General features: G+C 42.8%; 1 protein-coding gene across 1 annotated transcript; it reads right to left on the bottom strand.

Moving 5' to 3' along the window:
• Positions 1-609: 609 nt before the first annotated feature.
• abcb7 (ATP-binding cassette, sub-family B (MDR/TAP), member 7) lies at positions 610-25881 on the bottom strand. The gene is made up of 16 exons (XM_083980164.1): positions 25691-25881; positions 24261-24344; positions 24103-24180; positions 22597-22716; positions 17363-17495; positions 15288-15556; positions 14477-14565; positions 13551-13638; positions 10796-10970; positions 9754-9911; positions 7968-8131; positions 7681-7810; positions 7054-7225; positions 4392-4495; positions 3532-3639; positions 610-2165 (listed from the first exon to the last, which is right to left on the bottom strand). Exons 1-16 carry the CDS (start codon positions 25838-25840, stop codon positions 1947-1949), a joined length of 2241 nt encoding a protein of 746 aa, XP_083836290.1. The 5' UTR covers positions 25841-25881; the 3' UTR covers positions 610-1946.
• Positions 25882-25898: the final 17 nt, after the last annotated feature.

Genomic DNA, 25898 nt, shown 5'->3' with positions numbered 1-25898 from the left:
GCCAGACAATGAACACAATGAGAAAACGTGAGGATCACTATTGAATTTAACACTTCAGCGTTACCTTTGAAAACACCCTGGCTAGCTGCTCCCCTGTTTCCAGTTTTAAAGCTAAACAGTTACCAAACATGCAGACATGAGAGGTCATTTTCTCCTTTACAAGGTCTTTTTTCCCCTCTTGACACTTCACAGACTAGCCTACTGAAATTAAACACACAGAGAAGGTAAAAAATTAACCAACAGCTGACTTCATATCCTACAGCCACATATCAAAGAGACAGAGTGAAGAGGCTGGTATCAATCTTCTCATCTAACTCTCAGGAAGAAAGCATTTAAGTGTGTTTCCCAAAATGTCAAACCATTCCTTTAACAAATAAAAGGCGAAGATAAATGTCATGCCTTTTAGTAGCTGAAATATTTCGGGTTTTTTTCCTTCTCTTTTCTTCGTGAATCATCTTGTGACCCCTTCAATGGGCCCTGGCACTCAAGACCCTTCTATAGTATACATTTAACAGGTGAACCACCAGTGCAATACAACCACAGACATCAAAGATATATCACATTATGGTGCAACATATTTTTTATTGATATAGTATCATTTCCCAACTCTGACCACAACAGCATCTGGAAACCTTAGTTATTTAGACAAAAAGCCAACATTTATTTATCCGTCTGCAGTGTACTTACATTGTCAACATAATACTATAACACAGGCTTTTACATTGTGTATATAGCACAAGACACTTTACTAATAAATCTTCATTAATACAATAATATAGCAAGGTTCCTAACAAAGTGTGCATATCACAGCCAAAACTGCCCTCAGAAAAAGAGGACACGCATGACCTGTCTGTTTTTAAATATTAACACTTACAAATGACCTTCAGGAGGAAGTCTTTGTAATCTGATCACACAATCCAGAAAGCTGTCTTAAAATCTCAAACATAACTTTTCATTGGAGGAGACCCGTCATCCAAGGCTAAATGATATGATAGTGAAATTTTCCCAGAGGAGGCTTTCAAGTTGTTGCCTCTTAATGTGGCTCCAGTGTGGTGAAATCCATTCATGATTTATTAGTTAACCCTCGTCATTCGCAGAGTGTTATATTTACATAAATGACTGTGCCTACTGCTAAGTCACTGGGGAGCTATCCTTGACTCCAAACATCCATATCGTGTTGTTATGCATCTACAAGACTTGATTATCTGCCAAATATGATATTTTTAGAACAGTGTCATGGGCAACGTGCATTATGCCTGAATCTTACCGAAGAATCAGCTTCATCAAATAGTGTTATTCAAACGAACAAATGATCCAATCTTTTTCTTTGTATTCTAACTGTGATCACCTAACTGCAGAATAAATTGCAATATGTGCACATTTTTAATATAAAAAAGTAAAGTATAGGTTCAATTTATTTGGAAAATAATTTAAAAATGTAATCACTACAAATTTTGTGTCAACATCAAGGCATATGCAAGTCGTTACTTGTACTCTCATCTGTTTCCAGTGCAATGGAAGATGTCAATAAACCTGATGTCAAAAATGAGAAGGAGGGGGGGGGGGCAGCCATGTTGACTAACAGATGTCTTACACACACGTATGTGATATACAAGGTCTCTTATGCTTGGCTTCAGCTGAGGCAACTGGCATAGAAGCTCCATCTCTGGACACCAGCCAGCGCTAAACACACTTGCTCCCTGTTCTGCTCCTCCTCCTTAACTTGGGCGAGCAGCGGCCTTTATTCACATGAGGAGGAGGAGGAGGAGGAGGAGGAGGAGGAGGAGGAGGGGCAGTCACATGGGTGGAGGCTTGGCTGGAGTGGGAGTGGGGAGTGGGGATGTACCCCCCCACCCACAACCCTTCCTGCCCCAATGCCACACTGACGAGGGATTCCAGCGTAGGCCATCTGTGAGGGATGAGGAGACATGAGGAGGCAGCTTCTCTCAGCAGGAGCAGTTCCCACAGCCCTTCACACTGTTTAGGATCTCCTCCTGCAATTTCTTCCTCTCCTCCTCTTTCTGGGAGAGGCGCTCCGCTGGCGGCTCAGGCGGATTCTTGCTGTTGTTTAGGATTTTGCTATGCTGGGTGTTCCACAGGTCTGCGTACAAGCTGCCCGGGGTGCTGAGGAGGGCGTGGTGATCGCCACGCTCTGCCACTTTACCCTGGCAGAGAAAAGGAGGAGAATCAAGGAGAGGGACATAAATTAGCACAAAGACGGTTAGCATCTCTTTCTCTTCGTGACCACACGGCACTGACCACACTCTGTGGAGAGTCAGATACCACCCCCCCCACCCGAATCCCTGCCGCCTCCCCAACAACTGTTGCATTCCTCTCACAAAAACATGTCCTCATAGACACACAAGCGCGCAGCCACACGCAACAAACACACACCCCTCCCACACAGTCGAACACAAATGTAGGCACCCCCTTCCCCCACCTCCCATGAGCATGCAGAGGTGTTGGCATCATCTTTAGTGCACCCAAGATGGGCACGTGACTGCTTCCGCTCGTTATTTTAATGAGCACCCCAGGCAGTCCTCTGCTGGTGACACCACCGAACGCCGTGGTGGCGACATCACACGCAAACATGCCTCCTCACCACGACCCTCTGATCCCTGCCATCTGACTCTGGAAACACAGAACGACACATGCTCACTCGCCGCAGTTCAAAGAAACCTCTTCTCATTTCATCCTATCTGGCTCCAACGCTGGTGGAAAATGTCACTTCACCTGTGTTACATTTCATATTAACTCTTAATTTCCAGGCGATGGCTGACTTCACTCCTTCACTTTGTGCTTTAAAGTTTCTTCAAGCCCAACCCTTTATGTGCTGCAGCATTTTTCTCTCAGAGATTTCTGATGTACAAGACAGCGACAATGCACCAAAAAGATTAAATTTATCCACATGAAAAAAAAAAACACAGTCTTTGTCTCCATGGTACCTCCAGCCTCACTTTTAACACATCTGTCCAAACGCTGCATAGATGAACCATTTGAATGGCAACCTCCATTGGAAGACACGTTTAGTCCTGGACGAGGCCTCATCAGTGTCTGGGAAGCTGGCCCATACATTATTAGTCACTGAGACAAACAAGACACGCCATCTGACCAAAACAGCCAGTCGAGTCTGACTGCTTTAATGAGCCCTTATGGAGAAAATAATACATTCACTTCTACTAACAGTGTCCTGTTGTTGTTGAAGTTAATGAGAAAAACTAAACAAAGCATGTTTTCATCACGTACGTTGAAGAAAGGTAACTGAAAATAAATGAGAGGCAAAAACAGGCTTCTTGCTAAATTCTTGTTGCTGCCAGATACAGTGTGCTGAAGGTCACACCGAGTGCAGGTCAGCATCTCTCCCTTCAATGCAAAATCGTCTAATTGGACTGGCAATTAACACACCGCATGTTTATACTTGGAAACTCTGAACCGTCATATAATTTGCTTTTATGGAACTGACATTACAACTAGAAATGTTAATCAGGGAAGGTACAAGATCAAGTAAAAAATAAGTGGATGAGTTCTTACCTCACTGAGTACTATAATCTCGTCTGCATCTACAATTGTGGAAAGCCTGTGGGCGATGAACATTGATGTCCTGTCCTTCACCATCTCCTTCATTGAAGTCAGGATGTTCTGGAGGCACACAAAAGACAAATACAATTACCACTCTGTTAACAGCAGTATCCCCTAATCCAAAGGAAAGTGGGTTTGCAGTTATGCTGGTCTGCAAAAATAATAATAAAAAAAAAAGGCATGAATGACAGGATATATATGAAATGTACTGTGAAACTTTGATTTGAAGAAGCAGCTAAGTCAACACAATGTTGCTTGGCAACATCCACCTTCATATGTTTTCCTTGCCAGTGTTTACATATGATGATTTAAAAAGACAATTGTGATGAAAAGCGACAGAAAATCTCAATGAACAACCACATCGACTGCCCCACTCTTTTTTGTTGAAGTTCAGAGAGGACACGCTGAACTTTCTTATTAATTGTAACATTTACTAAGACTGCTAAGCCGGAGATTAAGTAGGTGAAAACAGTGGCAGGTGGCAAAGGAGAAAGGCTGTGTGTGTGTGTGCGTGTGTGTGTGTGTGTGTGTGTGTGTGTGTGTGTGTGTGTGTGTGTGTGTGTGTGTGTGTGTGTGTGTGTGTGTGTGTGTGTGTGTGTGTGTGTCACAGGAGGTATGTGACGCAGGAGTGAGTTGAATTATCGTGTACCTACAGCAGGTGACTGAGTGGGAGTTTGTTCTGCTAAATGTGTATGCAGACAGAGTGAGGTGTCAGCCTGAACGTGCAGCAGAGAATGGACATTTGTGGGTATATTGCATATGCATGCCTGTGTTTATCAGCGTGTTACATGTTTGTGCACTATCAAGCCCACCTCTTCTGTTATAGAGTCGAGGGAGGACGTTGCTTCGTCATACAGGAGGACAGGTGGGTTCTTAAGTATTGCACGAGCAATGGCCACACGTTGCTTCTCTCCTCCTGAAACAACACAACAGACATTTTCAATAAAAGCGAAACCAGGTGAAAGACAAAAAGGTTTGAAATATGTGAAGACACACAAGGCCTTTGTGATGCCCTTCTTATCAGATAATTACCTCAAACAGAGGTAGCAGCACACCAACAATACTAATGCTACAGGCTTCAGACGGGTGGAACACACTTTAATTTAATTGTGAGGAAAAATCAGCAGGATGCAAAGATTTCTCCCACTGTGTCTGACTCGGCCTTTATTACATATGAGCTGTGTGTGGCCTCTTGAAAGCAAGCTGCGTTCAGCAGATATAAATATTGCTGGCAGTGGAGAACAGCAATGAAGGAAGTTAGGAGCCTAACAGCCCAGACTGCCCCCCTCCCTGAACACCCCCTCGTCTCACAAACTCACTGGCAGCTGTCACGTAGAGCAGCAGTGAAATTAATGAGAAGTTAGTCATGTCTTTATTTTGTCCGTTCACTCACTCAGTCAACTCTGCATAAAGAAATCTGTGCTGCCAGTAATTGCGTCTTGAGTGTTGAGTGAAAAGTGCTCACACACTGTGTGTTTACGTGGGATAAATGAGTTGATGCTAGGAGCCAAATACTACACAGTCTTGTGATATCGCTGCAGATCAAATGCAGATGACTACAACTGTAAGGCAACATGCCAAGTTCATACACTACACAGAGGATGATGGTAAAATACTGAAACGCTGCTAAAAATTATCCACTAGCTTTATAATGACTTACATGTCAAATTTAATAATTAAAGACTGGGTAAACCAAAAATAAATATGTGTTTTATGTTTATAATACCACAGAAAAACATATTATTAACCACTCTGTCAAATTTGAAGGACTAAAAAACTAAAAATTCTGCATCAAAGTTGTCAATAAATGAGCAGTTTTCTCTGCCTCAGGACGGTGGAGGCGTGTCCGCTGCAGGCAAAGAAACCACGCCCCATCACAGAAGAGCTAACAGGTAAGAAAAACACGAGTGGGTTGCCTGGAACGCTACAATGTCGTAAGTCGTGACTTGAAGCTGTAATTTACGGTTTCAAAAGCCTGCCTGGAACGCAGCATTAGCCAAAACGACCGGATCGCTTACTTCTGCTTTAATATGTTCAGAAGAAAAATACTGAATTTGGTTTATTTTTACCTACTATCAGAAAACAACAGCTCATAATCACAGACTTAATAACTATTTAATTTGCCACATTCATTTAAAAATTATAATTATATAATTTAAAGCTGTGCAAACTTAAATCTTCCAAGGCTCCGTCTCGCAGTGTCTTAGTTTATTATACGGATGTTTCAGACAGTTGTTTCTCTCCATTCAACACATTACAGTGTGTCCGACTCCTGGGCAGCATATGGAGACTTTAAAGACAGTATGTGAAAGATTTATGCTGTACATCGTTTTATTTCACTCATGTGAAATAATGTAATGTATGCAAGTATGTGAAGGCTGCCCTGAATTGTTTAGCTGAGCAAAATAGACATAATCAAACATCAAAGCATTTTACACTTCATGACCAGTGATAATGTGAGGATATTCTAGGCTGGACTATTTTTTGCTTGTCACTGAAAAGGTCATTAATGTAATGAAGATGAACAGCTAAAGCGGTCTGTTAAAATCAGAATGTTTCTTTTTGCCATAAAGCAACTTCTGATGGCAGAAAAACAAATTAAGCAAACTTCTGTGATAGAAGTATTTAATAATTTATCATAAACTCACTGGTGGTGGCTTATAAAGATATTAAAGGGACAACGAGGAGTTTCTATTCGGTTATAAAAAAGTCTCACGTTAATGTGGATGAATCTCCGCTACCCACACTAGTTAATGGGCCCATTTTCGATAAATATATCGTTCTGTCTCTATCGTTATTTTGTTATTATTAGTGGTGGCGGAGATGCTGGTCGAGCCGACCAGTGATTTTTACTTTCGGTTTCGCAACGAGTCATGAGAATAACGCAGCTGAATCGCCGTTTATGGTGGGAACTACGACGGTATGTGAACCTCTTTGAACCTCTGACTTTAATTCTTAATGAATGAAAACATGAGTCCGTCTTGCGCCGGTCAAAAGAATTTTACGGTGCACGCGGAGGCTCATAAATGTAGTGTGAAAACGCTTCGCTTTTCCAAAACTCCTCGTTGTCCCTTTAAAATTAGCTTGTTTCTCTTTAATAATGGCAAATGGTTTGATTTTAGCTGTTAGTTGGACAAAATACACTATTTAAATATGTCAAATTCAGCATTGTAAAATTTCAATAGATTTAAAAATTAGTCAAATATCAGCACAGCCAAATATGTATTGAGAAAATAATAAGTAAGTTAAAATATAATGAAAACAATTACCAATAATTAAAATTCCTGACAATATAGTATCTTTACACATCTCCCTGGATCTTTTGTTGGAATTAAACTATTAGCAGCCAGGGTTTTTCTTTTTTTCCCCCTCAGTTTAGTATGCCATCCAGGGAAATGCACAAAGCACACAGCTTTTCCACTTGCTTGTACGGAGAGACCATATTTAAACAGGAGTCATAATGGTGCAGCAAACCTGACAGCTTGAGGCCCCGCTCCCCAACCTGGGTGTCATAGCCATGGGGCATCCTGAGGATAGCGTCATGGATGCCTGCTAGACGAGCCACTTGGTACACCTCCTCTGGTGTAGCGTTGATGTTCCCGTACTGCAGGTTGTAGAAGATGGTGTTGTGGAATAGAACGGCGTCCTGACAACAACACAGTTAGAAAAAAAAGGAGGCTTCAGAGAATGTTTTTATTGCAGCAGCTGTAGAAACAGAGGACTGCAGATATGGGGACAAGGGTAGGAGGGAGAAAGAGAAAGAACGCAAATGACAAAAATACTGTTCATGTACCATCTGTTCAGATCAGCCTCTGAGCTCACTGCAGTAAAACCTGTCTGAATTCAGTTTGTTTCTAATACTGCTGTTAACTATTAATTTTACATTGTTCTTTACTGCCCCCTTGTTGTACACAATCAACAATAATTTTCATTTCATTCATCTATTCAAGACACATGTATGTGTATGTATTTTATTTGTGGTTCAGAAGCTCCAGATACAAAACATTTCTATTTGGTGCTGCTATTAACAATCTTTCATTGTTTATTGCTTTTTAGTCTATTGTGTTTTTTTTTATATTATTGTGTTGGTGTGTCTCAAACCTGGGGAACGACACCCAAAGCCTTCCTCAGGCTGTCAAGGCTGACATCTCGGATATTCTGCCCCGCTATGTAGATGTTCCCCCGCTGGGGCTCATAGAAGCGGAACAACAGCCGCACAATGGTGCTCTTCCTGCAACCAGACGTGAAATCACTCGTCAGCATCATTGTGTCTGTGAGCTGTACCACACTCGTCTGCTCACGATGAGACTGACTACACATACAAATGAGATGACACATTCCCGGCTTGACATTAGGCAGTTAGTCTATTTCTATGAGAGCTGACCTACCCTGACCCGCTGCCACCGACTATGGCCACCTTCTTCCCGGCAGGCACTTCGAAGGACACTCCATTTAAGACCTTCTGGCCTTCCAAGTATTCAAAATACACATCCTCGAAGCGAATGGTGGCCTCCTGCGGTGTGACGGCTAATGCTGGGGCGAGATCCTTTTCCTAGAGCAAACCATCAGAGGGTTGAGACAGACGAAACGGAAACAGAGGAGAGAGATACAGAACAGCCACTGGCAGACGTGGTCGCCCAGCATGATGCAACGTTACTCCAACACCTCGTAAAGTGGCATGATGCTGGAGCACAGAACCTACACAGGCTGCGTGAAGCAGAGACATCCACGCCGAATTTAAGAGGTCGATTCAAAAGACTGTCTGAACCTTCGCACGTTGCCCTTTACGGTGACTGAAGGATCAATAGGCGTGAAAACTTTCAGTACATACTGAGCTGAGCCATAGTGCTGAGTTGCAGCCAAGGTCAGCAGTGAATAAAGCGCTGCCTTACCCTGAGAGTAAAAGCCTGTTCTGCTCTGTCTCTATGCTACCTAATAGCAACATAATCACCCACAATCCACCTCAGCCAATTAATACAAATAACTCGCAGTCCATTAGTATAAACAGATGATAATTTTCACCCAATCCCCCCTCCACATGGAAAAAAGCCAAAATAATATTTTTATTTTATTTTTTTGGAGCAGTTTCAAGGGGGGGAGGGGAGAAGGGAGGGGTTCTAAATTATTTTACATCTACATAATAGGCCAATGTGCTCTACAAAAAAAAAAAATTGCATTCAGTCAGTAATGGCCTGCTGGGCAGTGCTATTCCACAGGGAATCACAATGGAGAGGAGTATTACTGATGAGTGAAAAATAACTGGACAGATTCATTTCTCCTACTGTAATTACAGGCTGGAGATGGGAATGGCATTCATATTGTTAGGCAGCAGGCTCACATTTGCACTTAAGTGTGCTCTTCTGACGCAAGATGGGCTGTCGTGTAAAAATAAATAAATAAATAAATAAATAAAGGCGCTGAAATGTCTCTTGAAAAACAACTGATTGCTATTACACCAAAGAAATACCAGGCTAACGTGTTTGAAATCTGAAGTGTTTTGGCAATTTCTAATGGTTCAGTTAAACAAGAGGAGCTCATTTTATATATTTAAATATGGCTCAGGATTTCAATGAGTATTTCCTGATAGACATGTTAACACCATGTAGAACTCCACTGGTAAAAAAAAAGGTAGAAGATGTTACCAAAATGGGGAAAAAAATAAAGATGTTACACAATACAAAATCTGTCAAAATTAGGAATGCACCAATTAAAATGGCGGCTGATGAAATGCTCTGCATAAATCACCAAAATATCTGCTGCACTGTGTCCTGGAACAGATCACGCTAGTGCAGAAAGTAATGCCGTGCACTAGGAGCAGCAAGAGATGAGGAAGCACCTGAGTCACATCAAGCACATAATTACATGGTTTGACTACAACCTATCATTTTTTACAGCACATGTGGATAGGTTAGGTATGTCATGCAGCCAGAGGAATAACTCAGTCCTGTGTTAAAATCCTTTACCACTCATGCATTCTAACACTATGTGCTGTTATTAGAGAAAAAGCTTTATCAAGCTCTGGATCTTTGCTTCAATTCTTATTGAACTCTGTATTCATGTTCAGTTGTTTACAGGTGCATCTATCCAGTTCTCTTTTTGTTAGGAAAAAAAAGAAAACACAAAGCATTTTGTTATTCACTAAAACAGTGGGGCCAAGTCAGGCCATGATGTTACCTTGATCCTGGTGTCGACACTGAGCAGTGTGAACAGTGTGTTCATGTCTATGAGCGCCTGCCTGGTCTCTCTATACACTGTGCCAAGGAAGTTGAGAGGGAGGGAGAGCTGGAAGAGCAGGCCGTTCACCATCACCAGGTCTCCCACGGTCATTGTACCTACACGACAGCAAACACAACGACTTAAGGAGATGCCCACAATCAGGATCTATTGTTTCATGTGTGTATCAAGGGGGCAGTTGTCGGTCTGAGAAGTGAAGCTCACTTCCGCGTTCAAAAAACTGCAATCCCCTCGGCTTCCTCTGGGGGCTGGTGTCAGAAGGCAGCATTCTCCATAGACCCCCATGTTAAAATCACCGACTTTACATCCTCAATAAACATGATCAGAGCCTGGTGTCAGCACGTTTTTTGGTTTCAATCGATAGTTTCTACCCCCGCACACACTCTGAGGGGGGTGAATCTTTTTAAAACTCTACCGTTTTACTGTTATTAGGTTAAAACTCTGGCCAATTAGGGCGCAGAAACATTGAGTGACAGGTCCGAGCAGCTCCGTGGACAGCTGCTTCGAGGCCAGTGGGCGGGTTCTCGGCCGGCCAATCCAACATGGCGCTGTTCAGGCCGCCATATTTGAGTCACAAAAACGACTCCCCAAAACCAATGGGTGACGTCACGGATGCTACGTCCATATCTTTTACAGTCTATGGTGTGTATATACTAACTTTATGAAAGTTATGAAAGCAGACAAAGGCTTTTACAGTCTGACTATCTCCACCCCTTGTGATTTCATTTTCTGCATCAGGGCTATTTTATTTCCTATTTGTGCCACTTTTTCACGCTTGCTGTGTTTTGTTCTCATTTCTTCCTGTTTTTCCTTTCCTCTTTTCAAATACACAATTTTCTCTGTTGTGCTGTAGACACAGATCATGAGTATAAAGAGGCAAATTCAGGTTAGGTGATGTGTTTTTTCATGGTTTACAGATCTTGATAGAATGTTTTCCCTGAATCTGGAAAATCCCCCCAGACCTTAATCCAAATTCACTCACCTGCTGAAATGCCCTTGCTGGTCAGCATCATGATAGCAGTGAGGCCGATACTGAAGATGGCACTCTGGCCAAAGTTGAGCATGGCGAGCGTGGATGTGGTTTTTAAAGAGGATGACTCATAAGTCTTCAGGTATCCATCATACCTTTCAGCTTCGTACTTCTCATTGTTGAAGTACTGCAGCAGAGATGAGGAGCATGAGGAGAGGGAGTAGAGAAGGAAGCACGGGGCACAGAGATAGACAAGGATTTACAAAAAGAAGGAGAGTGTACGTTGAGAGAGAAAGATGGGAGAGGCACAAAATATGGTTAAGGTTAAAGGTTGAGGAAGCATGGAGAGCAATGTCAGGCAGATGGACACTTTAGCACAGCCTGCCTCAAGGCTGCATTTGTTCTCAGTGACCACTCTGGCTGTAAACTAGGTCTCAGTTGGCCTCTAAAGCACTTTTTCATGTCTCTGTATCTTCATCTCCTCCCCACTGATCTTAAAGGACGCAGAGGGCGAGAGAACAAAATCCAAAGCCTGCTTTGCTGAGCAGCCTGAAGATCTGAAGCCTCGGCAGAGGATAGTGCTTATGGCAAAGTAAAAGTTATCTATAAATAGAAAAATTAGGCAGCTGAAACTGTAAGAACTGTCTTACCAGCGCTTGAAAGTTAAACAGGAATTATTGCACCTGTAGCAGCGCGCACACACACCTACCAACAGAGCACAGCGCTTCAGTGTGACACCACAAGAGAGAGAAGCACCAGTTTTGATTAAGACATACAGCTATCATTTCTAGAGAAAAGAAGTCTCATGAATCAGCCACAAGCACATCTCTTAAATTCAGCACATAAAAACCACAGAATAATCATAACAACAACCCTCCTCCACTCTGCTGCCAATTACCTAATATTGCTGTTTGTTTAGTTTGCACTATTGTTTCCCTGCTCTGGTTAAGTGGGCGATTTGCTTCTCTAGCTAACGGCACTGGTGCTGTGCCGCTGCCGCCTTGCCACTGATTTGCATATAGGGAAATGCAGGGAATCAGAGAGAGGAGGGAAGAAAGTAGCACATGGAGGACAAACTGAAGCAGTGCAAGGCACCGTGTGCAGGTTCTCATCCAGCCCTTTGTGAAAGTGGAACGGATTTCTGAGTGGGCGGAGATCTAATTACATATGCACACTCACAGCTCAGAGTGATGCTAAATCCGGCCGCATTGACACAGATGACACAAAATAACACAGAACAAAACGTTAAGAAAAACAGGACGCAAAATAATACAGCAAAGAAAATAACATGGGTGCTAAAATATACTGGAAACAGCTAACAAAAGCACCCAAAACTAGATGCCGATTAAGCTTGTATGTGTTTTGTGTACAATGAGGTTACCTAGAAAGAGACATGAAAGAGCAAAAGATAGAGATTTAGGATAATCATGCCACTGAGAAGAGTGTAAGCAATGTTTACTCTCATACTGCATCACATCGGTCAAGTGTCTGAGGGGGAAAGCCCCTGGCACTCGGCAGACATTTTTATTCAAAATAAAGCCCCCGGTGGCAGACACTTTCAGTCCAAAACTATAATTGAGGCACAATTTGGGTCATTTACTAAACCAAGAAAATAGTCCCGAGTTGTCCAGTGATAAATGTCCCATTGTTCTTAGCAACTCGAATGACATTTACAAAAAAAAGTGTAGGCAATTTCACACTGTGAGAGAAGAGGAGTAAAAGGATAGGATGGAGAATGATGATGGGAGAGAAATAAAGAGATAAAGACAGACAGTGCCAATTGTTGAGAGATTATTTTCTTCTTTTTTTTAATCTTAGCATGACTGCAGCATATCAAAATGTGAAAAATATCAAGTGGTCTGAAGACTGTCTGAATTCAGTGTAGAAAAAAACCCAAATTGTTTTGATAATCTTCATTTTTCATGTGTATCTGCCAAATAATACACAATTCCACTTTCTCAATCATCATTCTTTGTTGCTTTTCTTTGTCGTATGTGATCGTAAACTAGCAGCAAAATAGCAGCATGTCTTCTATTTTCAGACATCACTCTGACCTTATTGAAAGGATACTGTCTATCATTTGGAATGACATATGATTTGACAAGAACATATTTTTCCTAGATGTTTAAAATTATAAAGACCCAATAAATTATAAAGAGCACAGAACAACCTTCATCAATTATAATCACTTTGTAAATTGGGCAACAATGGGACTGAATTAATCCTGTAGAAACATCACGTTCGCAGCACACTGCTCCGTAATAACAAGGGGGGAATACAGTAACCACCTACAAGTAAAACAATAGCAGAGGTTGGCTGTGACTTTCAACCATAAATGTCACTCTTCCCACGCTGTGAGATGTTAAAATTTGACTTTAAAGTTTAACTTGTCCTAGCTTTGACAGAGTTTGTGTGAAAGTGTTGGGAGTCAGAGGAAGAGACGGCGAGAGATTAAAAGGCAGTGGCAATCATGCAGGAGCAATACTGTTATCACAGACAAGTAAATATTTGTTCATGTCTATGTGTCTGGCTTAAGTGAAAGGAGACAAAGACTAGAAGGAGAGAGCAGGAGAGAAAAAATCAAAGGTTGATGAAGGGAGGAGGGGCGAAGATGAGCAGCTGTGTAAGAGAGTGTAATGGAGGTGTGTGTGTGTGTGTGTGTGTGTGTGTGTGTGTGTGTGTGTGTGTGTGTGTGTGTGTGTGTGTGTGTGTGTGTGTGTGTGTGTGTGTGTGTGTGTGTGTGTTCATGCTGTGGGTTGAATCTCACCTTAACAGTCTCATAGTTAAGAAGGGAGTCAATAGCTGCATTCCCTGCTTCATTGTCTGCTTTGTTCATTTCTATCCGGAAACGAGTCCTGTGTGTAGATACACATGCACAATGATATCAGCACTCTAAGCCGTTTTTCCACTAAAATTAGCGGGTCGACGCAGGTTTTTTAAACGCGGGTCGACCCGCCCCTTTCCCATTGACCAAAATGAGCCGAGTCTGACCCCCCGCTGAGGGATCAGACAGAGCATAAACCAGTCGCCCCGCTCTCATCCGCGGTGCAAGAGACACACACAGTCATGCCACAGCCGCCCGCCGCGGAGTGTCCGTCCGCCGAGGCAGACTCTCTGGCTGGCTGACCTGGAGCACCAGGACCGCGGAGTACAACGAGTCTGCTGCGGCCGGATGATGGACGTCCGCGGCACAACACGTCAGTTAAACAGACTGTTGTTTCTTTTCTTTTTTTCAATCGTTTTTGGTCAGTGTTGTTTGATCTTTTGATCCCAGTCTCGAATGAGAGCAGAGCTTTGTTTTGGTACGTGATAAGAGACGCGACCGGCGCGATGACGCTCAGTGTCATCACGTAAATTAGCGGGTTGACGCGGGTCGGGCGTTCCCACTGCAAGCCGATCGGAGCCGAGTCGATTATAGGCGATTTAAACCCGCGTCGCTTGCCAAGTCGGCTCGGTGCGCCTTTCCCACTGCCACCAAAAGCCGATTGTTAGCGGGTTTAAACGGGTTTTTTGACCAGTGGGAAAGGGGTGTAAGTTTCAGCCTGTGTATAAACTTTGTTGCTATCAGTTACGTCATTGCAGAAGTACTCATAAACTCTTTGTCAAGTATAATTAAATCAAATATAAGAAGTAATAAAAAAAAAAGAATTGAATTACAGACAGACACAGAAAAAGTCCAAACGTCCTCATTACCTCCACTGTGTGACGAGGATCGTGAAGAGGGTGTATGCCGACAAGGTACCCAATGTTACAGCTGCAAACTCTCCACCACACTTATAATACTGCAGAAGAGAAAAGGCACAATTAGATAAACTATCTATGGCAACATGTGACTATATGGCTTTGTGGTTGAGAAAAAAAGAAGAGTGACCAGTGACCACATCAAACTAAACGGGCTCCAACACTGGCGACGTCACAAGGTATTTTGGGATCGTACTGTTTTTGACCATTCCACTATGAAACAGAGTGTTACAAATGGAGGGGAAACTACAAAAGGTAATCGTGCTAATGCTTTAGCTATTTGGGCAATGGAGTCTGCCCTCATTACAGGCAAGCTGACATTATGGTCCAGAGTGGAATAATGGCAGGAAGCTATAGACGAGTCGTTCTTTCAATGCTGGCCAGGGGGGGGGGGGGGGGGGGGGGGGGGCATCTGTTCAGGGCATACTCCGCAGGAGGACATTAAGCTCCTACAAAGCTTTGGGATTCATCATTGACACTAATGGGCTCTGTGTTGCCACCAAAAGTTCATGGGGATTCATTTTCCATTTAGAATGTAAATGAGACAATATCCCCGAAATTAATTTCCGGACAATCTGCTCTGAAGAGTGTCAAGGTGATGGAAGGATCCTGAGCTAACATTAAGGACTGAAAATGTAACAGCTACAAAAAATAAAGACCAGAAAATCGTAAGCAGTGTTTCCTGTAGTACCCAACAGTAACTTAATGATCAGTGTTAATGACTGCCATCATGTCTCTGTGTCAGTTTCACACTACAACTCACCAAAATGGCACTGACGAGGCCCATCTCGAAGACTGTGGGTCCTAGATTGAAGACGATCGCACTGAGGACAAAGGAGATGCCCCGTGTGCCGCGGTCGATGGCCTTGGACAGCGCCCCTGTCTGGCGGCTGAGATGGAAACCCAAATCCAGATTGTGCAAGTGGAGGAAGACATTCTTGGCAATGCGTCGAATTGAGCTCTGGGCCACTTTGCCGAACACGGTGTTCCTCAGCTCGTTGAAGAGGGCTGCACAAGCCCGCGACGCGCCATCTGGGATGGGGGGAGAGAAGGAGAGTTTAGCATACCTACTGTGAAAAGCAGCGAGGTACAGTACAAACAGCAGGACTGGGTGTTACCTAGTGTGAAGCTATGCCCATCCTAAACACTGCCAGGACTGTTATTAAGCAGCAAAACAAGAATCAGACCCACACCTTTCCTGTCCTCTAAGAAGTAACACAGTATATCAAGACTGTGTGTTCAGACTGGTCGGGGTTGATGTTTGTCGCCTGCTCTAATGTAAAGGTTTGTATGAGGGACCAGCTTTTGGCTTCATCTCTGGTCTGCAAGGTCTGCAGTGCTACAGCAGCAGCCTCACCGAGCCTCTGTAATTACAGGGCAGCGTGCTGCTGTCTGAAGCTTCACTACTTTGGCAGGCCAGCACACTGCAGACTGAGGGAAGGGAGCGAACACAAGTGGTTTGAGTGTGTACATGTGGTGGAGAGCAGGCCACAGGTTCAGGCAGAATACTAGAAGAGGGGGAGGATGTTTTAATAAGAGTGCCATGAAAAGATGTCTCTGTGAGTTGTCCATGAATGGACTTGAATTTCCCAACTATCTGACTTTTTCATAACATTTCTTTGGGTGTATTTATTATTGCATAATTAAAGTCTTTAAAAACTAATTAAAGAAACACAGTTTTCTATAGTTTAATAGAAACAGTAATCTAATCTAATCCAAGAAACGTCTGTTATCTGGTCCCTTACATTTCTCATAAACTGTTATACAAGCAGATGGCTAGCATGACTGTCGCAAATTAATATTAGTCTGTGTTTGAATGACACATGGCCTTCCTGTGGTGATTTCACCGAGCTGTGCGAATACAAGACTTGTCTGCTGAGACCAAAGTCAGGGTAATAATCGCTCTGTCTGCCGGTCTTCACGGGGCTATAATGTGGCGTTAAATAGGAATGCTCTTCTAATGAACAATGTGTCCACATCTGACAAGGTAGGATGAGCACTGTGCAACCTTTTCTGCCAAATTACATCCATCACCACAGGCTCAAAGTACCAGGCCTCAAGTGTCGCAAAGAAGGAACAAAAAAAAAAAACACAATTCCTTTCTTTAAGAGCACCCCCTTCATTCTTCCTTGTCGTCCTGATTCGTCCTGTCTGGGGCCTCGTTCATGTACCCCGGCTATTCAAGAGGAAGCATTAGTGTGCAAGACCTAAGTGGGTTCATTAAAATAAGTGGCTACAGGGCTAAGTGTACGCTGCATCCAAGCAGATCTCACTCAAGGCCAAAAAGACTTGCAGTGGGTCTCACGTTTACAATATTCATTATTTATTTATTTTTGCTTTTCATCATCAATTTAGAGAATCTAATCAAGGTGGAACTTGGCATTCCCACTATATCTTAGCCCCAGTCTCTATTTTATTCAATGGGCCAATTTGGACAGGGAAGAGTAAAAAGGGAGTCACTCTCAAGGAAGTAAATGAAAGAAACATCCCTGGCCTCTGTGTAACTCTAAAAAATACCCAACCACTTTCAAAGAACATTAGCGATTTCTTCCGTGCTGCTTTGGAAATGTATCCCGCTCTGTTTGCTTTGGGGGCACACAGGTATCATAGTGAAAAGTCCTCAGCACTCACGATGGGGCCATGTGGATTAATAGAAGTGAACTCAAGACGCAGGCAGGGTAGAGCACATAATGTAAATAATGTGAGGAGGAGGCGGAGGTTGCGGCGCTGCATTGATATGAATGTGTTGGGAAAGGTCATCCTGTAGATAACAGGCAGTCCCACAGTCCCCTCTGATGAGCACGGCACCTGCCAGTGCAATACAAGTCTGGGACTCACAGCCAATCAGCACCGCCGTTGCCATGGTAGCCACTGTGCTTGGCGCGTCATTCAGGTTCAGCATGTGTCCCGACATCTGGTTAAGCTCGTCCACTGCATACTTAAACATGAAGGGCACCATCACATTGGTGAGCTGGGAGGGCAGAGAGAGAGGGAGGAAACGTTCAGAGAGGAGGAGGGGGAAAAAAAGAGAGGAAGTAGTTTCAAATAGCCTATTAGACAGACATATGCTCAATATAGTTCAGTGCCATGTTTTCGGTGCTCTTCTGTAGTGCCTCTCTACAGTATCTTTGTATGGTGCACTCCAAACGTTTTGAAGGATGGACGTCCGCTGTTTTCAGGCAGTAATTCCAACCTATTCAGGTGCACTGAAGGATATGCAGGTCTGCATCTATGTATGGTGTGCTGTGTATTCTTCTTGACTGGCTGTGCTGGTGCTTCCTGCTAATGGAATTGAAATGGTTATTAGGGCTAATTAAAAGCACAGGGACAGCTGTGTGACTCAGGCTAGGCGGGCCGCAGCGCATTAGGACAGCCAGAGAACACAGCAGCACACAGCAAAGCATTTTCATTTGAAACCCATTTCATTTGAACCTCTCAACCCCGAACACAGGGGAGGGCTTTTTTTTTAACTTTTCTTTTTTTTGTTCCATTACCCCTGTCAAATTCTGCATGATATAATTCTGACAAAATAACGGTAACTACAATTAGAGTTTATATATAAAAAAAATAAAAATAAAAAACTCAACCCTACTAATATAAAAGGACACAGAAAAATGCACCATTTATACAGCAAAAGCTACATCTCCAGGGATCTCGCTTTATACACATGGGTATTATACTCAGACAATAGAAGTCCTCTGAGTCCCTCAAGGAAAAACAATATCTGCTACTTTGCTACCAAGACAACAGCACATGAAAAAAAAATGGGCTCAGGCTATTATTACAGGTCCAAAACATGTCCCCAATTTTACCACTAGTACATGATAAGGATGTGCTCTTTTAACCCATTAACGGCCAACACTGGAGATTAAACTGACACCATGTCAATCTGTACCTAGTGATATGTCATCTCATAATAGAGATATTGTGTCAAGTAGTTTAGAAGACGCTTCAGGCTATCAAGTCTATAGCATGAGACACAGAGTGGCACACGGACAGAGAGGGCTACATTTAAGCCCAACAAAAACAAGAGCTTCTATATAATCAGTTGTTTGAAATAAAAATGTCACAGATAATGTGGAGTGTGGAGGGTTTGACGCATTGTAACCACATAATTACTCAGATGATTTAAAAATTGCCTCCACAGTCCTGGTCGTTTCAATTCAAACAGACAAACTAGAGAAATGGAGGCCAAGCCCTGACAAGCAGGAAGACGGGAGAAGATTGGCTTGCATGCGAGTGCTCTCTCCTCCTTACCATACACTAGAGGGAGCCATGCTGAGCAGCAGCAGGACAGGCTCATTCAGGGGCTGAGGATTTGTGATTGTTTTCCAGGGTGTAAATTAGAGAGCATCAACAAAGGAAGAGGAAATACATCATGCACTGATTGTAGCTTGTAGTTAATTAATTTTTCGTAATGCAGTCTGTTTTAAATGCACAGCGTTTTTGACACCAGTTATTTACACAGTGTCATCATGGTGAGCAACTCATGTTGCTTGACAAAAGGCTGAGAAGTGATTTTGTTTTAGCAAGGATGTATGTTTGATGTTAAATATTTGATCTAAAAGCACATAGACTTAACTGTGTTTTATAATGACATGCCTTTTTCCACTTCCTGTGCTGAGTCTGGTAATTAAACACCTCCATTATTAAATTTAAAGATATATGTATGTATATATTTTGTCATTCACATGCAGGTGAATCAAGGAGATGCAATCAATAATGGCACTAGAAAAAAATCCTTACATACTGCCAAAACAAAAAAGAAATGGTACCCCCTCAGTGCAGTTTCTATAAACGGAATATTCAGGAGTTACACTGGCGGAGATAGGTAATTATGATTTCCATCTTAGTGTTTGTGTTTGTGTGTTAGTTAATCCCATGCCAGTATGAACTCGGTAGTATTATTTGTTAATGTACTAATTTTCAGTGCTTGTTATTAATATATCTGCTGTAGCGGGAATTACCACAGAGACAGTGGACAGATTTAGCTGGGGCAATAGTGTCACAGCCATTCAAGATACAGTCACATAACATCCCACTTTACAATCCTAGCCTACATTTGTTTTGAGTCACAGATAACTGTATCAGAGCTTCAGTCATTCCTCTCCACTGTCTGACATTGGGTTAAATCATACACCACATTGCAATGGGGCCTGTCACTAATGAGGTAATGACTACTGAGTGAGTGGTCATGGAAAGTCAATGTCAGGTGTCACAATGGGTATGACCCATCACAAGATGGTCTCTAGTTTCTTTTTACAAACACCTCTGCTCTTTATCTTGCAGGGTTCATTTTCCACCAACATATGAAAGCAATGCTGTGTGAGCAGCCAACTCTCAACTGCTGGACTTCAGAGACTCTTTGCCACAGCAACATGCACTACATGACCAGGCTTTTCATATTAACCTTGTCTTCCAACAGGCACACCACTCAAAATAAAACAAGGCATTGAGTTTGACTGAACTGGTTGTGCACAATTTTGCTGCGTAACAGGTTTTAGCTAAACCTGAGTGAAGCCACAGCCTTGTCTCTTTTCGGTTGAGTGCATCCCTTCATGATTCCTGACACTTGTTTCTAAGAGAGAATGGCCTCTTTTGATTGGCCTCTGACACTTCAATGTGGCGTCTTTAATTGGCAATTATCGAAGCAGCCATTTACGTGACTTATTATTCTTAATAGGATTTGGGGTATTTCAGCATCCTGACGATGCCAGAGGAAAAATTACAGATGACTGTTTCCAGTTGCCAGTTCTCCATGATACACCACGACAAGCACAAATTCAAATGAGCAGTAACATGTGCTAAGGACTCTGAAACCACTGGACTGGATGATGAGTGAAGACACTAGAGGATGTTAGGAGATAATAGCAGCACTGTCTACATTTCACACATATGCATCCACAGTTTATTTTTTAAATTATTATTTACCATTTACACTGTAACAGTTATCAGGAGCACCGTCAGTGGTATAAACACAGATGTTGGCAATATTTGTTTGTGTTAAAGGACAATACCAGCATTATGCATAATGGATTATGATTTTTCCTCAGCTTTTCTTAATTATTTTTAACCATTTTAAATCAGTTCTCTGGTGTTTTGAAATACCGTATTTGCTGGATGTAATCAGGGGGGGCATTAGTTAAAATGAGACAGTTTCATTTTGGGGTGGAAGAAAATGATGAAGCAGAAGTAAGACACAGGGACACATAAAGCCAGGAACACACCGCCACGACGCTTCCCGACGCCGACGGCTTTGGCCGACGAGTCTGTCGCCTCTCGTCGGGAGAAAGGAAAAAGTGAAACACACTGCCCCGACTGCCGACCAGAGCGATTGAGTGGCGAGGACTCCCCCATAGAAATAAGCCCACTTTTTTTTTTTTTCCCACTAAAATTAGCGGGTCGACGCAGGTTCTTTAAACGCGGGTCGACCCGCTAACAATCGGCATTTGGCCCCTTTCCCATTAACCAAAATGTCGCCCCGCTCTCAACCGCGGTGCAAGAGACACACACAGTCATGCCACAGCCGCCCGCCGCGGAGTGTCCGTCCGCCGAGGCAGACTCTCTGGCTGGCTGAGCTGGAGCACCAGGACCGCGGAGGTCAGGGAGTCTGCTGCGGCCGGATGACGGACGCCGCGGCACAACACGTCAGTTAAACAGACTGCCGTTTCTTTCTTTTTTTTTCAATCGTTTTTGGTCAGTGTTCTCTGATGTTTTGATCCCAGTCTCGGATGAGAGCAGAGCGGAGCAGAGCTTTGTTTTGGTACGTGATATGAGACGCGACCGGCGCGATGACGTAGCGTCACGTTACGTTCAGTGTCATCACGTAAATTAGCGGGTTGACGCGGGTCTGGTGTTCCCACTGCAAGCCGAGCAGAGCCGAGCCGATTAAAGGCGATTTTAACCCGCGTCGCTTGCCGAGTCGTTTGACCCGCGTCGACGCGGCTCATTGCGCCTTTCCCACTGCCACCAAAAGCCGATTGTTAGCGGGTTTAAACGGGTTTTTTGGCCAGTGGGAAAGGGGTATTACAGACCAATTCTAAGTCATAAAGTGGTAGTAATAAGCTTTGCCATGTACAGTAATGTTGACTCAACAAAATAAAATGTATTAGACTGATCGGTTCATTGTAAAACATTTATTTATTTACGTAAATGTGGTGATTTCAGTACGTAGCCCAGAAGCAGTCCTGATCACTTTTCATTCAAACAAACTAATGCCACTGCCACAGTTAATTTCATCAATGAGACCAACCTTAATCTCCCAAAAACAATTTAACCAGCCATGTGTTAACAGCGCTAAAGCCAAAATTAAAACAGTTTTTAGCAGCTTACTGCTGTGGCTCGGTTGCCGCGAATTGGCGATAGCCGATGCTAATTTCTGTTAGCCCGTCTATGGTGTTTTACATTACATGTTAGCATTAAGCCAGCGGGCTTTATATGCTTAGTTGTGAGCTGTGTGTGTTTTGAACATTGTTTCAAACTATGTGGGTTTGATTGAACATCTTTGATGCTTAAATATATATATATTGCCGCTTAATATATTGCTTTACTCCTCTTTTTATTTTGTATACCATTTTTACTGTAGGACAGGCTAGGACACCGTTTGTTTACTGTGGTCACTTCCGTCCCTCCCACACACCGCGCTGATTCGCTTAGGGCACCGCCAATCAGAATCGCCATAGCTAGCACACAGCCAATCAGAGTACCCGACGAGTCTACTCTCCCGACGGCCGACGAGTCCCGATTGAGCATGTTCAATCGGCCCCGACGAGACCCGACAAGACCCGACGCTCCCCGTCGGAGAGGAACACACCAAACAGACGAGCTCCCGACGCCGTCCGACGAGGCCCGACGCCCGACGGTCGGGCCGGTGTGTCCCTGGCTTAAGAAACAGGGGCACAAGCTTCAAAGTTAAGTGGCTGGACATCAAATTAAAAATAAATTCAAATGTGATGTATGCATCTATTTCCCCGTTTCTGTTGTTAAAATGGATGAAAATAGATTTATACAACAAAAAACAACATGTCAATAAAACCGCACTTTAATAGCCACAACACTGTACATAAACTTACCTTTGCTCCAGCGAGCAAGCCCAGAGAAATGGCAACACGAGCCCGCAGGTCTGGCCTGTCTTTTGGCCATACGTAAGACAGCATTGCAGACAGGATCTTGGCTGAGTTTACCTCGTTCAGCTGTGGAGAGGAAAATAAAGACCTGTTCTTAGATCATAGCACCTCCACTTCAATGAATTAGTCTGTAGTGTGAAGCACAGGATGTAGCTTCACGGGGGGGAGTAGCATTTAGAGAAATGTTTACTTTCTAACCTATCTTATATTTGTCAGTTTTGGCACCCAACTATATTGCATTCAGCATTGACCTATAGATGGCTCTCTGGGCAGACGCATGGAGCATCAAATGTCAGTGAGACTCCCTTGGGAGATCTGGGAGAAGCTGCAACAGCAGAGTCTCCAGGTGGACTTGGGGATCTAGTCTGACACCACGAGTCCTTGGAGACACCTGGGCTGTCATCCCAGCTGAGGGTGAGAGCCTGGTGCCAACATGGCTGTTTACCCACCCTCCACACACCTGCCGCGGGGACCCTCTGGAGGCCAAAGAATATGCAGTAATTCCTCTAATCCACTCAATATGGTGGCACCATGTTACAGTGCTGCTGTATGGCAGCGCCTCCAAGTAAATTACACTGAAACTGTGCCCAACACCTGCATTTAATCAAACACAATCAAGCTATATGACTGCAAAGAGAGGATTAACAGTAACACTTGAACGGAAGGTTCCTGCACCATATGTGGAGGAGGCCGATTCATGTATAATAATAAAAGTCTGTTACTAACATTTTTGTTTGGAAAAGGAAAACAACTGTCAATAAAAAATAAAAAATAAAAGTCTGTTACCCTGACAATTTCTGATATAGAATTAATGGTTATTTAATACAGTTAGGACAACAAAGGGCCATAATGCTTTCACCTGAAATTTTACTCTTATATTACATTCAAAATCAATTAAGTGTGCAAATTTAAACCACAAGCCACTGTATCTACAAGACCTGTATGCTACAGAAATGATGGATTTAATGATACTACTGGTGAAACCAAGATTTGGGCAACTGAGTGACTGGTCAAGGGTTTCTCAAATTTCTTTGATCAGACGTGTGAGTCTCAGCAAGGAAAATATTTTATGTAGAATTTGAAGATTGTGAATGTATAAATGAGGATGCATTTCAAACCAATGTATTATTATTTTATAATTATTTAAATGCATTAACTCATATAAATCAATATATCAGACTTATATGATGTAATTCCATCAGCACAAAAACAAATCTCACAGAAAAACCTGGGTTTCTAAAAACACTTTTAGCTTTAGTCACTCGGGAAAGGCATTTTTCTGTATTTTTGAAATTCTCCGATGAATGAATACCGAAAACAAATCACGGGTTGCAGCCAGAGTCCACCGCCTTATTTTTTACTTTATTTGTGCTTACATGCGAAATTTTGCCAAAACAATAATTTTCAGTATTCAGTAACCAAGGGCTAAAAGAGGGCTCTGTATTCACTCACCACATTTTTTGGATTTGCGTTAAGCCCTCCTCCTGCATGTCCATGCCAACATGTTCGTTTGTCTGTCACCTGCAAATGCTGTGGAAACAATGAATGTATGTTGTTATTCTGGTGTGGATTTTGATAACAGACACTAATTTACTCTCACATATTCTTACCTTTGTTGCCTCTAAAATACGACGACAGTTTTCGCTCCTGTTTGTGCTCCATGTAGCTGTCCGTAAGTGTGGAGGGGTACTCAACTGAAACACATGAGGTGGCTCATTAAACTGTTGTTTCTTATTTTTTGCTGATTGATTTCATGGAACATTCACAATTACTAAACCACAGTATGAAAGATCAGAACTAATAAATCATTCACAAAAAGTAAAAATAAGCTTAAAATACAATTATTTTGGTGAAAACAAACGAAACACTCTCCTCCCTGTGTTTTCAACTAAGTTTGAATCATTAGTCAGCAAAGTCAGAGTTTGAAGGTCATGCAAAGGTTGGGGATGAACTGAACAAACAAATATCAAACAGAGGCAAAGTTAACTGATGGCTAGGACTTGTGAAAAAACAGTCACTGTTTATGAAGACCGACAACAACTACGACACCCACCGGTGCCAAGTGCTTGATAATGCCAGACATACGGTGGGTGGTTACAGATAAGCATACTGAACGACTGTAAAGCAATTGGGCTCTTACAAACTCACATCTTTTATTGGTGATATATGGATTGGACAACACTTATCTCACTCTTATCTCTTTGAAGCCACAATTTCAATGCAACCCTCTTATCTGTGATTGTGCAATTTAGACAGATAGGCTACCTGACACAATGCTTTTGTGAATACATTATTTCCCATATTTACTCTTTTCTTTTACTCCAGTGTCATGAAAAAAAAAATTATTAATTGCAAATGTGTGATTGGTTTGTAAACTGAGCTTGTATCTCAAAAACTAAAACAATGACGCAAGACATGACGAAATATCAGAAATCGGAAAAAATGCGCATGTTAAAGTTAGTTTTAGAGGCAGTCGTTTGACTGGTTGACTTTTTAACTTTTTGTAAGACATTTAAATGAATAAGTAGTAAAGTGAGTGTTAGTTGAAAAGAACTGTATGTCAAGTAATCAATAACTAAACTGGCTGTGGGCACGTGATTACACTAGTTACGTCAGCTGGGTCCCCAATCCTTATCTAACATTTAACTGACCCCAGTCAGGCAGCACGTGACTCTGAGACCACCGACAGGTTGTAGCATTTACAAAATGAATTATAATTTCTGTCTAAAAGTGAGGGACAAGACCAGGTCGCGTTTCATTAATTCACCGTGGTGTACGAAGACACGACGTCACAGATAACACAACTAGTTGTTATCATAGCGAGTTAGCACGCGGAGTCAACTCGACCCACGCGATTATTATTGTTTGCATGACATCAACCTCTTTAGCAAAATAAATCGACAAACTGTGACAAAATTATCACACCTAACTTCCCCGAAAGTTAGTTAGGGACACTTTCCCCCTCTGTCCTTGCGTGGTGTCTTCACCAAAACACTGTGTCCTCTCCACCCGCCCCGACTCCCCGCAGCCCCCTACTCACCAGGTATGTGCTCTGGCGCTTACAGTCGCTCCTGCTCTCGTTGTGGCTTTTACTCCAAATGTGATACGAGCTGGTCTGTCGAAGGAGAAGCGCTAATTTTCGTCTTTGCAAGTGAAAGCCACATTTCAGCGGTGCCAACATCGGCGCCATGTTGACGAAGGAGGAAGGCGGTCAGTCAACACGCCGGCTACGTCACATCCGGCCGACG

This window comes from Trachurus trachurus (assembly GCF_905171665.1).
Source record: "Trachurus trachurus genome assembly, chromosome: 10".
Classification (NCBI taxonomy): domain Eukaryota; kingdom Metazoa; phylum Chordata; class Actinopteri; order Carangiformes; family Carangidae; genus Trachurus; species Trachurus trachurus.
Note: the sequence above shows the minus strand (reverse complement) of the source record. Positions and strands in the feature narration are given on the sequence as shown.